This window comes from Tachyglossus aculeatus, chromosome X1 (genome assembly GCF_015852505.1).
Source record: "Tachyglossus aculeatus isolate mTacAcu1 chromosome X1, mTacAcu1.pri, whole genome shotgun sequence".
NCBI classification, from domain to species: Eukaryota; Metazoa; Chordata; class Mammalia; order Monotremata; family Tachyglossidae; genus Tachyglossus; species Tachyglossus aculeatus.
In genome coordinates, this window is record NC_052101.1 from 95181358 (window position 1) to 95198660 (window position 17303).

The 17303-nt window shown below is 49.8% G+C and overlaps 1 protein-coding gene across 1 annotated transcript in view; it reads right to left on the reverse strand.

Moving 5' to 3' along the window:
• Positions 1-6386: 6386 nt before the first annotated feature.
• SLC26A6 (solute carrier family 26 member 6) overlaps positions 6387-17303 on the reverse strand; it is a 33268-nt gene continuing 22351 nt past the window's right edge. Inside the window, exons 7-20 of the mRNA XM_038772062.1 lie at positions 15656-15808; positions 14789-14871; positions 13609-13756; positions 13235-13348; positions 12899-12976; positions 11964-12059; positions 11751-11857; positions 11203-11272; positions 10692-10784; positions 9869-9985; positions 9197-9292; positions 7945-8142; positions 7125-7179; positions 6387-6535 (exon numbers count right to left, since the gene is read on the reverse strand). Coding sequence (XP_038627990.1) covers positions 6387-6535; positions 7125-7179; positions 7945-8142; positions 9197-9292; positions 9869-9985; positions 10692-10784; positions 11203-11272; positions 11751-11857; positions 11964-12059; positions 12899-12976; positions 13235-13348; positions 13609-13756; positions 14789-14871; positions 15656-15808 — 1557 coding nt within the window. The remainder of the gene's footprint in view (positions 6536-7124; positions 7180-7944; positions 8143-9196; positions 9293-9868; positions 9986-10691; positions 10785-11202; positions 11273-11750; positions 11858-11963; positions 12060-12898; positions 12977-13234; positions 13349-13608; positions 13757-14788; positions 14872-15655; positions 15809-17303) is intronic.

Consider the following 17303-nt stretch of genomic DNA (forward strand, 5'->3'; position numbering starts at 1 on the left):
TGGTAAAATTACTGTGGGTTGATGACTCCACCGTTCCCCTTGGTTTCCTCTTGGATTGAATCGCAACTCTTATGTCAGGCCTACCGCAGGCAAATATATTGGGACAGATCCTGCCTTAGGTTTTGAGACTATCCATTTCTTACAATTATGATGGATGGTCTTGTCAATTCTTCTTTCACAACATTTCCAGAACCGCCCCTTCCTCTCCATCCAAACAGCCACTACACCAGTCCAGGCACTAGTTATATCTCAGCTTGACTGACTGCATCAACCTCTTCACTAATCTCCCTACTCCCATTCAGTCCATATCTCCCCACACCTCAAAAACCTCCAATGGTCATCCATCGAACTCCACACCAAACAAAAGCTCCTCACCATCAGTTTTAAGGCATCAATCAGCAGCCTCCTTCCTACTATCTACTCTCTTCTCCCATTACTCCCCAGGTCACACACTTCATTCCTCTCAAGACAGTTTACTCGCTGTGCCTTGCTCTTGTCTCTCCCACTGGTGATCTCTTGCTCAAACCCTGGCCCCTACCTGGAATTCCCTCCCTCTTCACATCCTCTTCACAGTAAGCGCTTAGTACAGTGCTCTGCACACAGTAAGCGCTCAATAAATACGATTGATGATGATCCGAAAAACCCATTTTCAAAGCCCTTTTGAAATCAGCCAGATCTGACCACACCTCTCCCCATTTTTCAAGCCCTCCTAAAGTTCCTCCACCCCAGGAAACCTTTCCAACATTAGTCACATCACCACAGTGCCATTAGACCAATAACCACCCTTTGCAACGTATGCACTTCAATTCTACCTTCAGTGCTCATGTACATATGTATATTTTTATTTGTTCATATATTAATGTATTTATCTGTACATTCAATGAATTGTTCACTGTTTCATCCTGATGTGTTTGTATTGCTTTTTGTTTTATACTTCTGTCTCTCCCTTTAGATTATAAACTCCTTGAGGACAGGAAAATGTTTCTTGCTACTGTATTCTCCCAAGTGCTGAGAACAATGCCCATGACTCAAAAAACACTCAATAAATGTCATTGAATTTGTATGTGGGCCACACATTTACAAAGCTAATTACTTTTTTGGGTAAAATCAGTAGCAATAAAACACATTATTACATATGACAAAAGGAGATGAAATTCCTGCTTTCTTGTAGGTTCAGTGCTAGTGGGCTGAGCTCCCACGGGACCAAAGGATAGGGGAAAAAAAAGAAGGCAGGAAAGGCAGAGAGACAGTGAGAGACAAATGCAGATGACAGAGAGACACAGATGAGAGACAGGTATCTCCCCATCATGCACAATCACCTAGCTGATTTTCCCTTTGGACAGTAACACATAATGGACTTTATTTCATTAAGAATCGGCACGACCTAGTGGAAAGCGTATAGGCCTGGGGGTCAAGAGACCTGAGTTCTCATCCCGGCTCTGTCACTTGCCTGCTGTGTGACTGTGGGCAGGTCACTTAGCTGTGCCTCAGTTTCCTCATCTGTAACAGACTCCCCCAGAGGGGCTGTATGTAGCCTATCGGCATTTAGCTTGATACACTAAATCTCTACAGCCCAAGCCCTCTGAGCAATAGGCACTAAGTGGAAAGTTTTGTATACCACTGAGGCTAAAAATGCAATTTTCTATCAACAAGAAAAACTCAATTGCCTGGTATAGACACAATATTAAGAGTTAAATATTGCAAAAAGCAAAACTAAATGACCCTTGCTAAAATTGAAACCATTTTCCTGTGTTTTATCCTCACTGGAGACAGAAAGCAACCAACTACCTCTAACAACCCTATTACTAAGGGCCTTAGACTTTGAGCCCCATGTGGGACAGGGACCCATGTCTGAGCTGATTGTGTTGTAGCTACCAACAGAGCTTAGTCCAGTGTTTACCACAGAGTAAATGCGTAACAGACATCACAATTATTAATCTGGATCTGGGACCTGGCGCATCCCTAATCCACTCTTCCCTGTGGGGAAGAAATAATCAATTCATTAGATAATAATAATTATGGTACTTAATAAGTGCTTACTATGTGCCAAGCACTGTTCTAAGCGCTGGGGTAGATACAAGCTAATCAGGTTGGACACAAATAGCAATGTAGAAGCCACAACTGACTAGATAATAACAGGGCTAGAAGACCCCCCGGTCCTACCAAAAGAATCTCTAAAGGAGGGGAGCCAACTGGCATGGTAGCCTCCTGAAAAGTGCACAAGAGACCTGGGTTCTAATCATGCCTCTGTTACAGGGCTGCTGTGACACCTCGGGCAAGTCACTTAACCTCCCTGGGCCTCATCTGCCTCCTAAATATAAAGGAGAGTCTTGCCTTCTAATCCACAGGGACGTTGTGAGGACAAATGAAACCATTGCTTTCAAATTGCTGTGAATGTCAACCCTATTTTAAATTTCAGGGCCTAGTGGAAAGAGTACAGGACTGGGTTCTAATACTGGCTCTGCCAATTGCTTGCTGTGCGACCTTGGGCAAGTCACTTCACTTTTCTGTGAGTCAGTTTCCTCAACTGTAAAATGGGGAAATGGGGATTAAATCCTACTCCCTCCTAATTTAGACCGTGTGCCCTGTGAGGGGCAGGGACTGTGTCCTACCTGATAAACTTGTATCTACCTCAGCGCTTAGAATAGTGCATGACACATAGTAAAGCACTTAAACACCATTTAAAAAATGCTACCTTGCCTAGTGAGCCAAACTGACTCTAGCTGTCGGAAGAAGTCTGAGATGCCTCCTCCTGTCCTGACTGCTTTAAATAAGCCACTCAGCCAGGGGCCCAGTTCTGCTTGGGACTGTTCATCTCGTTTGCTTCACATCCACGTGCAAATTGCCTTGTAAGAGGATGGCGGTCTAGGATGGCACAAGGCAGCCAAAGGGGATATTGCAGCTTTTCTGACATGAGGCACACCTGGTCTCAGGGGAAATTCACTTACAGACCCTTTCTTGGCTCTGTCACTTTTGGATTGGTCAGCTCATCTGGTGACAGCTGATTTCCAGGATGGTTAGAAGGAGAGATTAAAAAAGGTGATACATGAGTCAGATTTTTTTCCTCTTGCCTTCCTGCTCCAAAACTGAAGAATATTGTGAATATTGAATAATATAGGAATATTGAAGAATATTGTGCCTTGCAAAGCCCAAGAAAACCAACAAAAACAACAAACACACACACACACACACACACACACACACACACACACACACACAGCTTTCCACAGAAGAGACCAGATAAATGGATGCTGCTAAAATTTGGAAAACCCCAGATTAATGGAATTAAGAACCAGTACCAGACTAAGGTTGGTAGGCTGCAGTTAAACCAGGATTTTGTTTAAAATCTCTATTGCTTAAGTCACTTTAGCAGATGTGTTTGCTCACTTCTGGTTTGGGGAGGCTTAAGATTCAACCTTAGTTACATTTGTATATAGATAGATATTTTTCTATAAAGAGGTGGAGGTCTTTATGAGAGTTCAGTATTCTGGGGAAACCATGCTGTTACTTTGGAGATGGATTGAGGATATCACCTTTCTTCCCCAGCCAGCAGCAAAACCCCCACAAATGCTTCCCCCACCTCTTGGTGGCTCAAATCTATCCAGCAGATTTTTTCATGACAATTTTGGGAAGCCCTTGCCAGAACTAGTCCCCGACAATAATAGTAAAGGTAAAACAATCTGAGAGGTCACCTTTACTCTAGGACAGATCTGATTGGGAAGGTCATTTTCCTGATGGTCCAGCCTGGCACAGGGCAGATATCACAGTCCTGGGGGTTTTGGATTAAAGCCTGCCAACTCTGGCCTGATTGGCCCCATGTAGTAGTGAGGCTGGGAGTTGGCTTTGCGGTCAACAGGCGATCCTCGGCAGTAGCTGCAAGGCTAAAATGATAATAATTGTGGTGTTTGTTAAGCACTTTCCTATGGGACAAGCACTGTACTAAGCACTGGGGTAGATGATACAAAATAATCAGGTTGGGCATAGTCCCTGCCCTCCGTGGGCTCACAGTCCAAGGGGGAGAACAGGTATTTCACCCCCATTTTACAGATAAGGAAACTGAGGCCCAGAGAAGTGAAGTGACTTGCCCAAGGATACACAGCAGAGCCAGGATTAGAACCCAGACCCATGCTCTTTCCACTAGGCCACACAGCTTCCCACGTGCAAGAGCCCCATCATCAAATCTGGGGCAAAAAAATCTTTCTTCAAGTGATAGGGAATGTAACAGAGAGTCTACCCCAGGGAATTGTAGTTTCTCAAGCGGTCTGCCCACAGTAAGCATTCAATAAATACCACTGATTAACTGAGTCCCAGATAGCAGCATGATAGGCCAAACTCACGTTTGAGGAGTTCAAACAAATCAAATCAATTCAAATCAAATGGTGAGATTCATGAGGTTGTGTTCCTCAGCCCCAGGACAGAGAAGTGAAGCTGCAGTGGGGTCCCAGGAGCAGGGTCAGCAGGACTCCTGCCAACAGGTCAGGCATATTTTCATACCAGGCCTCTGGAAGGCAGGGATACCCCAGGGGGGCAGAGGAGGGGGCACTGGTGAGGGAGGAATTCTGGCCTCTGTCCCCATCCTCTGAAGAAGAATAGACCAGTTTATAGGCCACTACTATTTGCCTGGTTTTCAGTGGGCTAGTCTGACTCTAGTAGCAGGACATCCAAAGAGTATGGGAAAGTAAGAAAAGTATGGGGAAAGATAAAAGGTTGCTTTATTTAAATAGGCCCTGTGTCCTTAAATAATCTTTAATGTGCTAAGGTGCCTAGTAACTTCCCCTGTTATTGCTCTGCAATCAGGTTGAGATTTGGGGGCTAGTTTTAGCACTAGCCAACAAATCACAGCCTAAGCATCTCTATCCAATTCTACTGCGACCGAGCCCCTGCACGTGCCCCCTTTTCCTTCTCCGCCCCCGCCGTCTAGGTGTGCATCCGTCTCCCTCCTTGTCCCTCTGGACAGCACACGAGCGTGAGGGTCTGTTTGTCTCAAAGCCTGGCATCTCAAGCCGAGCCTCCAGCTGCCCCGACTGCTGAAAATGGGAGTAAAAAATTAAAAAAAGTAAAAGGGATAAAGAATATCAAGTAAAGAAAAAAATCGGGGAGGGTAAAACAAAAGATAACAATTGAGATATCTTTGAGAGACAGGAGTGACAGTCATACAGAGGTATGGAGAGCGAGGAGTGGAAGGATGAGTTATTTTTCCAGGTTAAAAGCATCAGAAATTGAGAGCCATCTCAAAACCGGAATCCTCTTGGTTTGGGAGCCAAGTGGAATTGCATGGCTGAGATTCCAGACCATAGTCAGGCAGGCTGGCTGGCTGGCTGGGGTGGTGTCTGGCTGGCTGCACCGTGGCTTCTCCCTCTGAGCCTCCCTGCTCTTCCTGGCTCCTCGGAGCAGGCGCACACTGAGGTTTCCTTTTCCTGCCAGGCCCTCGGGTGGATCCCTGGAAGGGTTGGCCTGTCCCTCTCTCACTCGTGCTCTCTCTCTCTCTGTCTCTCTCTCACACATATACACACACACACACACACACACACACACACACACACACACACACACTCTTGGAAGGACAGGAGGGTGCTGCGCTGGATCCTACAGCCCCCTCCCCAGGCAGTCCTCAGCCATGAAACCTGGGGCAGTGGAGGGTGGGTGAGTGTGGCAGCAGCTCCACCTCCTTGCTGCCTCCAGAAGGGGGACTGCTCCAGTTCACGTTCACATTTTGGTGACCTAGGAAGTCAGAGAGAGTGAGATGTTCCAAAGGCCAAGGTAGAGTCTCTTCCCCGACTTGGATCAAATTGTTCCACTCCCTGATCGCTTCCCACCAGCCTCAGCTCCGGCTCCACCTCCCCAACCTTTCCTCACACTCGGGCCACACCCCCTTACATTTCCCAGCTCCAGCCCAGGGCTCCCTGAGACTCCTTTTTTGCTCCCCTACTTGACCCCAATATCCCCAGGTACTGCCTCTTGAAATCCACCTTGCCCAAGTCCTGGCAATCCCTTTTCCACCCCAGGGCTAATCATGCGTTGTCCAGCCTGCTCCTCTCTCCCACCACATTCCATTTGTGGATGAGACCCCCATACTGGGTTACTAGAGGGAAGGCAAAGGAGGACGTTACATAGTCCAACCTTAACCACGAGGATCGATGTCAAGAAGGACCCCGAAGAGACACATGATTTCTCCAGGCACCCAGATGCCACCAGATGGCCACCCTCCAGCTCCCTGCAGCCCCTGAATTACAACAGCAAAGCTTTAAAGGGGTTGGAGGAAGACTCCAGGCATGGTACGGTAAGGACCCAGTGGCCCAGGAAGCGGCACTGAGACATGTTCTCACCCGCACGGAGCATGGAGGTAAGGGAGGGGAGGAGGCAGAATCCTAGATGGAAGGTAGAAGCTATACTCTGCTTACGTGGAACTCGGATGTCCCTGAGGCCCGGTCTCGGAGGGAGTAGGTGACGGCGTCATGCACGGAGGCAAAGACGTGAGCCTTGGTGATGGTCTGGCTGAAAAAGTTGCCAGCTTCCAGCTGGCAAATGACAGACTCTGACGGAAAAACAAGAGCCAGTGACTTTCCCTGTGGCAAAGCCCTGCACCATTCTCCTTCCTTCCTAAAAGTTCATCTTTGGTCTTCTTTCTCCCCCCTCTCCTTCCCCTCAGGCAACCAACCCAACAGAGGCCCTCTCTGCTTCTTTGGTTTTACTAATTCTTGGGAATCCAGGTGAGTGAGGCCTATCTGGAGTTTTCCACTGCTGTGACCTAGGCTGGGGCATCCCAGGGCTCAGATGGTGCCAAGGAGACACAGAGGGGGACACCATAAGGGGTTCCCCGTCACCTCTGGCACCTTCAGAGAAAGTCCTGTGGCCCGGTCTTCTTCAGGTAGATAAAAGAGGTATCTGTTGGGAGGGCAAGAGTAAGAAGAAGGAATCCGGTATGCACCACAGAAGTTGGCTTCAAGGGGAAAGGGAGATCCTGGGAGCTAGGCTATTGAGGAGCAGGGCCAGCTGCAGTGGACTCCAGAAGGGGCTGGGTTCCAGGGGACCAGTGAGTCAGAGTTGGGTGCCAACTCCTCTCTTGCGAGAAGAGCCACATTCTCTCAACAGAGGAGCCTCAAGTCTGGCAAAACCCCACAAACCTTGACAGCTGGCAAGATACACGTCGACCTCGATCTCCCGGAAGTCTCCAAATATCTGCAGAGAAAGACAAGGGAGCTTAGAATCCTTTAGTCAGCCTCCAGGTTCTCAACGGGATGGAGAAGGAGTTGCCTGCTCAGGGCTCTGTAAGGGGCTCACAACCCCAGATTCCCTATCTCACCCATCTTTAGGGGAGGGGTGAGGTAGAGGGAGAAGAAATGGGGCCAGTAGAAGAGCAGAATCATTATCATAAAAGGATAGAGTGTCATTATCTGGGACAGGTTAGGCTTTTGAGAAGGCCAGAGGATAGGCTAGATCGGTGTTTCCCCCTGGTGGGAATTGGGGAGTTTAGTGTACCCCCAAATTTGGGGGGCACTGCCATGTTTGCTTTCATGGCACAAGAGCTTCTGGCAGGGAATGTATCTGGTGGGGGGATATGAGCCCACTGTTTATGCAGAGGGAAAGCTGAGGTGGTGGCATACCACATTTCACCTGGCCTATCAATAATCTTTTGGGGGCATCCCGATTGGGCACTGCTGGCTTAGATGACCTCTCAAAGTCCCTTCCAGTCTGTATGGAAGTCCAGCCAGGCACAGGTCAGGCAATCTACTCTGAGCCTCAGTACCCTGGTGAAGGCCAGTAAGACTGAGCTAAATAACCTATAAGAGCACACGCAACAAAAGCCAGCTCCTCCAATGGAGGGGCAGCTGGGAATGGGCATCTGTCAACGGGCTATTGAGAAGACCTTCTTTAGGGAAAGGAGAGTGGCCAGTGTTCCTCACAACTAGACCCCATTCTCCCTGGGACCTCTAGGTGACTCACATTTTTTAAGATCTTGATACAGACGGTGTCCACAAAGTTGACAGGAGCAAAATCAAGGATGAGAGTGTGGAAATCAGGCCTGGGGAGTCCCAAGGACTCCAGGGTCAACTTCTCTTGGGCTTCCGATTGTGTTCCGAGATCCTGGATGTCTCCGGTTATGCTAGCCGTAGAGTCGTGCCCATCCTCATCCAATACCTGCTGGGGAAACCCGCCATCCAGCAGACTTAGCACAGAGCCAGCTGAGTTCTTGGTACATTGCAGCCAGTGGTGGGCAGAATCTCTGGCTCAGACCCTTTCTATTTCCCCAGGTTAAGTATCTTGTACGGGCACAAAAGAAAGGACTCTAAACTGATTCCAGGGTCATTAGTGGATTCAGATTGTCAAGAAAAGAGAAGAGTTACTGAATCCCCAGCGTCCCAGTCATATCCTTCCATAGAGAAGTAGCGGGAACCAGTGGATAGAGAATGGACTTGGGAGTCAGAGGGACCTGGGTTCTAATCCCAGCTCTGCCACTTGTCTGCTGTGTGACCTTGAGCAAGTCGATTCACTTCTCTGGGTCTCAGCTCATCTGAAAAATGGGGAGTAAGACTGTGAGCCCCATGTGGGACAGGGACCATGTCCCAACCTGAAAGCTTGTATGTACCCCAGCACTTAGTACAGTGCCTGGAACATAGAAAGTACTTAAATACCATGAAAAAAAATTGTAGCAGGCATACAACTTGGCCTAGTGGAAGGAGCACAGGACCAGGAGTTTGCAGATGTGGGTTTTAGTCCCAGTTACACCACAGGCCCGCTGGGTGACCTTGGGCAAGTCACTTAAACCTCTCTGGGCCCCAGTTTCCTCCTCTATAAAAGGGAGAGAAGATAGATTGTGAGCCCTTTGTGGGGCAGGGACTGTGCCTGATCTGATAACCTAGTATCTAACCCCAATGCTTAGGATGTAGTAAGCACTTAATAAATGCCATAATCGTTACTGTTAGCTGGATCTTCAGTTCTTTGGCTAATAGTCCACAGTAGTCCACTCAAGAGGCACATACACACACACAAAAAAAAAATACACTCATAATTCTAAAAAGAAAAGTACTGGTAGGAAACAGCACTGAGGTCCAGGCAGTTGGGAGAGGCTGGTCTGGGGGTTATCTCCCTTCGAATGAGGGAGGAATAGGGGAGATGAAAGGGAGTGTGAGGGAGCCTTCTGAATTCAGGGAACCACTGCAAATTCACATCTTGGAGAAGGTCAGTTCTCCCTTACCTTGGCTTTTATGTCTTCGACGCTACCTATTCTGACTTGCACAGAGTCAGAGTTGACCTCTTCAGTGACCATAGGAATCTCAGCAGCAACAGCAGCCTGTAAGTGTAGTCAAGGAGAGAGAGAGAGAGAGAGAGAGAAAGAGAGAGAGAGGGAAGAGTGAGAGTGGGCCCCCAGTGCACACCCTCTCTGGAGCAACATCCTACTGCACAGACACTGGGATCAGAACAACCCACCTTGGCAATTCTGGGGCCACTTATAACCCCTGAAAAAATGTGCTAGCTTTTCTCCTCCAACACCCCAACCCAGGAACTGGGAGATCTGAGATAGGACTCCCTTTAATATGAAAAACAGCCTGTCCTTGTGATTCCCTAAGGAGGAAGTGCATTATTTTCAGGGAGAGCAGGACATCTTTGCCTTAGGGTGGGAGAAGTACAAAGAGAAGACAAGAAAGACAGCAGAAGTAGAACATGGTGATCAAGTGCTTAGTACAGTGCTTTGCACACAGTAAGCGCTCAATAAATACGATTGAATGAATGAATGAATGATTGTTCTAGGGGAAAGAGCAGGAGAGAAGAGGGAGATGCAGAAGAATTGTGAGGTACAGAACTTTGAAAGCCAGCCTGAAGTAGAGTGAGGCAAAAAATCTCCCAAATTGGCAGATAGCTAGCAGACTCTACTTGCCTTTTTGTCCCTCTTTTTCTCTTCCTTCTCTATCTTGTTCTGTTTTTGCTTCTGCTTCTTGATTAATTTCTTCTTCTTTGTGATCAGATGGTCCACATCAATGCCACACTGAGAAAGAGAGAAAGAGAGAGAGAAATGAGAGTGAGCGAGATCGGGAGTTGGCAGCTATCAATCAATCAATGGTAGTTATTGAGCACTTACTTTGTGCAGAGCGGTGTAAGAAGCACTTGGGAGAGTACAGCAGAGTCAGTAGATATGATCTCTGCCCTCAAAGAGCTTACAATCTAATGGGGGAGACGGGCATCAAAAGAAATTACAGGCAACTGAGTGTAAGGACAAAGGTAGGGGTGGGGTAAGTGCCTAAGTACTTCTAGGATCAGGACTCAAGTGCACAGGTGACACAGAAGTGAGGAAAAATAAAGTTGGGAGATGAGAGCTTAGTCAGGGAAGGCTTTTTTCTCCAGGTCATCCTGGCAATCATCATCATTGCAAAGCTGCAGGGGATGGTCAGGGAAGGCAGGCAGCTGGCAGGTGGAGGGATTCAGTTCTCCAACCCTGCAGCACTGCTGGGAAGAGACACCACCTCCCCCCGTACTAAAGTGGAGCAATGCTCAGTGATGGGAACAAACAGCTAACACTCCAGTGCAGATCAAGGACTAGGTGCCCACGGGCATGATGCCCCAGGAGTAGGGCAGATCAGGGATGAGCATCATAGGATGCCCAGAAGGTGTGCACTTTGAGAGCACAAGCCCATCCCTGCATCAGGTTCCCCTTCCCCTGCCCAATCCCTACTTGTTCGTATTCCCAGTCTCACCTTCTTCTTCAAAGCCTCTGCGTACAACTCGGCATTGGCAAAATAGAGCGTGGCAGACGAATGGAAGATCTTCACGCCGGGGAGCTCTTTGGCCTGGAACAAAAACCGGGAGAGGGGCTCGAGTGGGGAGCCGGGTGGCCCTGGGGCTGCCCTCCGGAAAGGCAGTTCCAAACGGTTGGGTCACAAGAAGGTGTGACAAGTTGGGCAAGCCCAAGTGCTCCAGATTCCCCCGCCAGATCAGATCACCGGGACGGCTGGATCTCGGGAGCCCCCCTTTGGGGGAGGAAACGTCCCAAGCATTCCAATGTGCCAGTGTTTGGGTTACGATTCCATCTTCCTGTCTGTGCAGGCGGAGGGCCCAGAACCCTCTCCTGTCGCCGCATCGCACTTGGCCCGCAGGTGGTGAGCGGGGTCGGCAGCTGCTGGGCAACTAACCCGCCTTCCTAAACAGCGTCCCCCGCCCCCCCCGCACAGTGGGGCAGCCAGGCTGCCGCCTCCCGCCCTGCTTCACCTCCTTGTACTCGGTCACATCTCTGTAGAGGTCTGTCTCAGTCACCTGCCCTAGGATGGAGTACTGTGGTCTGTGGGGTAAAGGACAAACAGACAGTCAGATGGACAGACTGCCGAGGCTCCTTCCCCTCACACGGGCTCTGCCACTGGTCTTCCCCGAGGCAGAGCCCTCCAGATGGGGAGGGAGGTGGGGGGCTGCCCGGCCATTCTGTCAGGGCCCGGCCGAAGGGACTGGGCAGCCGCCCCCATTCGGCAACCTCATCCTGATGGCCCCACGAGATTTACGCTCCCTTCCTCATCCAGCGTTTCCTGCCCTCAGGGCCGCGGAGCTGTCGCAGAGCCAAACAGCAGCCAGCCCTTTGCTGACCCTCATCACTTGGAAAGGGTACCCCACTGGGAGGAAGGCAGGAGACTCGGGGGTCGGCCGAAGCGGGGGGTCGGCCAAAGCAGGCACCGTCCGGGGTCAGAAGTATGAGTCTGGGTTGGAGCCTTGGTCCCGGCCCCCTCTCCGGGCCCCTCCCCTCCTGGCTTCATGCAGGCCCCGCTTACAGCTGGGTGCGGAAGATGACTGTGAGCAGAGCAAAGGCCACCGAGGCTCCCAGGCCTAAGTCCAGGTTCAGCAAGAGGGTGGACACAAAGGTCACCAGCCAGATCATCTGCAAGAGACAAGGATCAGCCTCAAGGCTGGGAAAGTGGGAAGCGTGCCCACTGGTCCCTCTTAGCTCAATCCCACTTGCCCTCTCCCCAGTCTCACCCCCTTACCAGGTCAACCCGATTGGCCTTCCAAAGGGTCTGGATGTCGCTGAACTGCTTGAACATCCCCTTCAGATTCACAATGATGATGGCTGCCAGAATGGCCTGAGGAGAAAAGCCCAGCAGTGGTTACCCTCTCTTAGCACAACCTGGAGAGTAGGATGATTTCCAGAGCTCCTTAGTCTCTAACAGCAGACAGGACAATGGGGCAGAAGAAACAGGCTATGGATAAGGCTTGACGGGGGCTGAGGAATAGTGGGGTCCAGAGCCCAGCAAGGGCAAGGAGTCATAAGAAATTTGAGCCAACCCTGAGTCGTTGAGCTTACTCTCCTGTTCCCCCTGCCCCTCCCTGTTCTTCATACACATGCACAGGCCCGAGAGTCAGAAGGACCTGTGTTCCAATCTCTGCCATTTGTCTGCTGTATGACCTTGGGCAAGTCACTTCACTTCTCTGGGCCTCAGTTACCTGGGGATTAAGACTGTGAGCCCTATGCAGGACAGGGACTGTGTCCAATCTGATTAACTTGTACCTACCCTAGTGCTTAGTACAGTGCCTGGTACAAAATAAACACTTAACAAATATCATAATAATAATAGTAACACACACATCTTTTCAAACAATTGCTCGTCTGGGATAGACAGGATTAGCACAGCATCCCTTTCCAGGGTTGCTCCCTCACTGGAGTCAGGGATTAGTCTCAGAACGGGGTTTGGAAGCAGGACTACTGAGGATGGGTCCAAGCTGAACAGGGAATGGAAAAGAGTAGGAAATATGGAGAGGAATATCAAGGGGTCATGGAATCTCACTGCAACGTCACTGCAGGACTCCAAACCAAGTTCCCTCCCTGGGGTGCAGTTTGCCCATTGGATTTTGGTAAAAGCACAAAGGAGCCTTGAGTTGGGGATTGGGGCGTGGTGGTGTTTAGAGGGAGATCCAGAATTACCTTGGGCAGATCAGAGAAGAGCTCCCCAAGTTTGATGATGATGATCAAGATGACGAGGGAAGAGACAGCTCCTGCCACCTGGGGCAAGAAGGGAGAAGGCTGTGAGAGCTGGGTGCTTCCCCACAACGTGCCCGCCCTGACATCCTAACAGCTAAAACCTATCCCATCAAGACTCAGCTTGCCACTCCCCAAGGTGGGGGAGCAATTCAGAAGTGCTCTCTCTTCTGTCCTCTTGCTCCACAGTCCTAGTGGCCACCCTCCCTGACCATGCTGTCCCACTGACCCCTGCAGGACTGTCTGCCTTTCCCAGTTTGGGCTTCAGCGGAGGGTTCTCACCTGGCTGTTTCCTCCTGTGCTCTCCTGCACCAGGCTTCGGGACATGGAGCAACTGATGGTGAAGCACCGAAAGAAGCCGCCCAGGAAGTTGCTGAGTCCCAGGGCAATCAGCTCCTACACAGTGAGGGTAAAGAATGAGAAGTCACAAGGAGCACCTCTTGTCCGAGGCCTTCCCAGAGTTGAGAGGGCACCTCAGGATCATGCAGGCCAGTCTGGGAACACCGATCCACCTTTGCCCTCAAATGGGGAAATGGGCAGGCCTTTTTCTCAGGCTCCAGAGGGAAGTAAGATTTGAAGAGAAAAGCAGAGCAGGACCCAGGAAAAGAAAGAGATCAGGTCGTGAGTCAGGAGAGGGGCAAGAGAGGCCCCCTTACCTGGTTGCTGTCCACTTTGTACCCATGCTTCAGGGCAAATATTTTGCCTAGAGAAATGGCAATGACATAAGCCACTATGGCAATGGCAAAGGCATTTCCCGCCACCTTCCCGAAGAGGCTGAAATCAGGCATCATTGGTGGGATCAGCCTAGAGCAGTGAGAAAGACAGAGGGCTCTGTCAGGATAGGTGAGGCAGAGGCAGCAGATGGGGAGACTAGGGGGAGCTGAACCTGCCTGGCCAGGTGGGGACAGAAACAGCTGCATGAGAGACTGCACCTACAGAAGAGGCTTTGGGAAGAGAGATTATTTACAGATTCTCACATCCTGTTATCACCAGGAACTTTCACCAGGGGAAGAGCCCTGATGTCCTTTCTGGCCGGTTCTGTGAAACGGAGCAAATGACCTGGTGATTTGCTCCATGAGAACAGTCCAACTGGGTAACTCAGGTCAAAACACTCACTTTGGAGCCTTCCTTATCTGGTTAGATTGTCTGCATGGAAGAAATCCAGCAGATAATTACTCAGTCTTCCAATTGGGTTGCACAGGCTCAGCTATGGGGTCTCAGGCACCCTGCAATTGATTCCACTGCCTGGAGCTGCCGGGAGATTCCTATGATTGACTCTGAGGGCTCTTCCTAAAAGTCCCATCCTCCCAAGAGGGTCCTAAACCCTCTCCTTGTTTGTGGGAGAAAGAAGGGAGAAGGAGTAGGGAACTAGAATGTAAGGACCTGAGCTGGGGGGCCGGGGCTGGGGGTGGTGGTGAGGGAGGGAGGCGGGGAGTAAGGGAGAGGCAAGAATTGAAAGGGAGTCCTGACTAGAGATGGAAGATGTTTAACAACTGCTCTCCTGAGCCCACTGGCCCAGTAGAAAAGAAGCTCTGAGCTGGCCCTGCAAACTTCCATCCCATGACAGTGTGTACCGTTGAGTCCCAGGGTCATAGGACACCTGAACTCCACAGAGAAGGTTTGCCTAGGGGCAAAGATGCTGAGCACTTGCTTCATTCATTCATTCAATCGTATTTATTGAGTGCTTACTGTGTGCAGAGCACTGTACCAAGCACATGGGAAGCACAAATCGGCAACATAGACAAAGCTGAGGGAGGAGAAATGGGTGCCATCCATGAAGATCACTGGTCTTTCCTCCCCCCGTCCTCCCTGAGGGACACACCTGCCTGGCCTCACCCTGTGGGAATGTGGCCCACGACGTCCACACCATAGTTTTCCTGCAGCCTGGCTCCAAAGGAAATCCCGGTGGCTCCAATGAGCTGAGGGGAAGTAAAAGAGAAAGTTTCTGGGGGACTTGCTGCAATCTTAGACCTCTCTTGCCTCCCTGGGGCATCCTGAGTCATACTAGGCTAGTCCTGCAGAGTCAAAAAGGGTTCTGCTGGAGAGATGATGCCTTCCACCTGCTCTGTTTTATTGAACACTCCCAAGCGCTTAGTACAGTGTTCTGCTCACAGTAAGCGCTCAATAAATACCACTGATTGAGTCGACCAGTCTCACTGGGAGCTGAGAGTGCTAGTCTCAGAGGGTAGGTGAACCAGCAAGGCCTTTAGGGGCCCAAATTAACCTATAGGAGACATGTGGTGAGACCACTCCTCTCCTTGCTACCTGCAGGTATTCTCTCTTGTGCCTCACCCTCTAAGCAGAAAGTCACACATTCCATCTTGGGTTACCCCCTGGGAATCAAAGCTATTTGTTTCTCCAAGGAACAGCCCCTGGCATTTGTTCCATGGCCAGCTGGGGAGAGCAGCTCGGTCACTTGAATGGCCAACACACAGCAAGGTTGTGGGGCCTGGGCTGGGGTCAGGGGAAGCCCTGACCCACCCAGACAAGCTTTATTAGCCATGGAGAGGATTTCTTCCTGACTCCACTGGCACCTACGGAACTACAGGAGCTGAAAGGGGCATGAGTTCCTGATCCTCCGGTTTGTATTCCTAAACCCAGTCCAGAATTTCCAAGCTTGCCATTCCTGGTCCCAGCCCACCAGTCCTGGGTTACTGTTCCCAGTCCCCAACCAGCATTTCTGATCCACTGGGACAGTCTTACTGTGAATAGCTCGATGGGAATAGGCATGAACAGCTTGTTGGCGAACTTCTGGTTGAGTAACTTGACAGCTAGGAGAATGACCACGGCAATCAGGGTTGTCAGCAAGGTACCCACATTAGTTTGTGGCAGCTTGGAGCAAATCTCAATCAACATCTGGGAGAGAAGGGAGAGAAGCTGAAACCGGCCTTCATGATCATCTTGCCTTGGAGAAACTAACCCAGAAAAACTAAACAGAGCTGGGGGGACTAATCCCTAGGAAGAGCAGGAGAGGAGAGAGGGAGGGAAGGGAGTGCAGATGGGCATTTCACCAGCTCTCCGATCCTAAGGCCACAACTCCATTGGCAAACTCCCCCACGCCCCTAGATTTGCAATCAGGGACTTGGTGAGAGCCAGGGAAATTAGTGACAAACATTCCTGGAAAAAGTTTCAACAAAGAAGTCTGTTTCTCAGATTTGCTCTCAACCCACCTAGCTCCGTCGCCTTGCTCACGCTATTCCTTCAGCTTGGAAACTCCTTCTCCACATCAGAAAACTCACAGCCCGCCCCATGTTCAAAGCCCTCTTTAAAATCCCACCTCCTCCGACAAGCTTTTCCCCAGTTAATTTCCCAGCACCCTGAGTCGCATCATCCCTTTAGCCAACTCTAGCATTTAAGAGCTTATGCACAACTTCCTTAGCAATCATGAATACATGTCTGCTTAATTTATTTTTGAACCCTCTAGTTGAAAATCTTTTTATGTTTGTCTCCTCCATTACAGTGGAAGCTTTTTGTGCACAGGGAACATATCACTTCATTTTTCAGTACTTCTCAAGTGTCTGGAATACTGCACGCATCAAGTGGATGCTCAATTAATGCCACTACTACTACTACTCTCTTAAGATATCATTTCTTAAAGACATCACACCATTCTCCTGTCATTCTGCCTCCCTGTCCACTGGCCTGGACTGTGGGCCATGGATCGTGTCCAACCTGGTTATCATGTACATTATTAATAATAATAATGACATTTGTTAAGCACTTACTAACTACAGTACTTGGCACAAAGCGTGAGGGTGGATACAAGATGATCAGATTGGATGCAGTCCCTGCCCCACACAGGGCTCACAGTCTAAGGGAATCTACCCCACTACTTAGTACAGTGCTTGGCACATAGCAAGCACTTAAAAAAATCATAATAATAATGATAATAATAGTAAATGGCAGACAGGAATTTGAAGAGTCCATTAAAGGAGTTTATGGCTAGAGGCTTGCTTGCTTAGAGTTTTCAGGGAAAAGGAGAATTAGAGAGCAAAGGACGAGAGAAGTGGGGAAAGAAAAGGAGAAGGATTGGGGAGGGAAGGAGGGTAGGAATGAGGGCCAGAGATCCAGAAAGGAAGTGCCTGGGTCCTACCCATTTCCTCCCATTCTCAACAACATATGACAGCCCACATCAACCCAGGTAATTCAAAGGAACTGCAGAGTCAAAGTAACAGATCCTTGCAGTGCCCAGGGACCCAGAGATTCCCACTACACTGGGGCATCAAGATTCCTCATGGGTCTCTCAAAGGCTGAGGGTGAGTTAAGAGTTTGCCACATTTTCAATCTGGACTTTAATTTCTGGAGGTAAAGGGAGAAGCATCTGGGGATGCCTCCTGCACTGGCTTAGGAA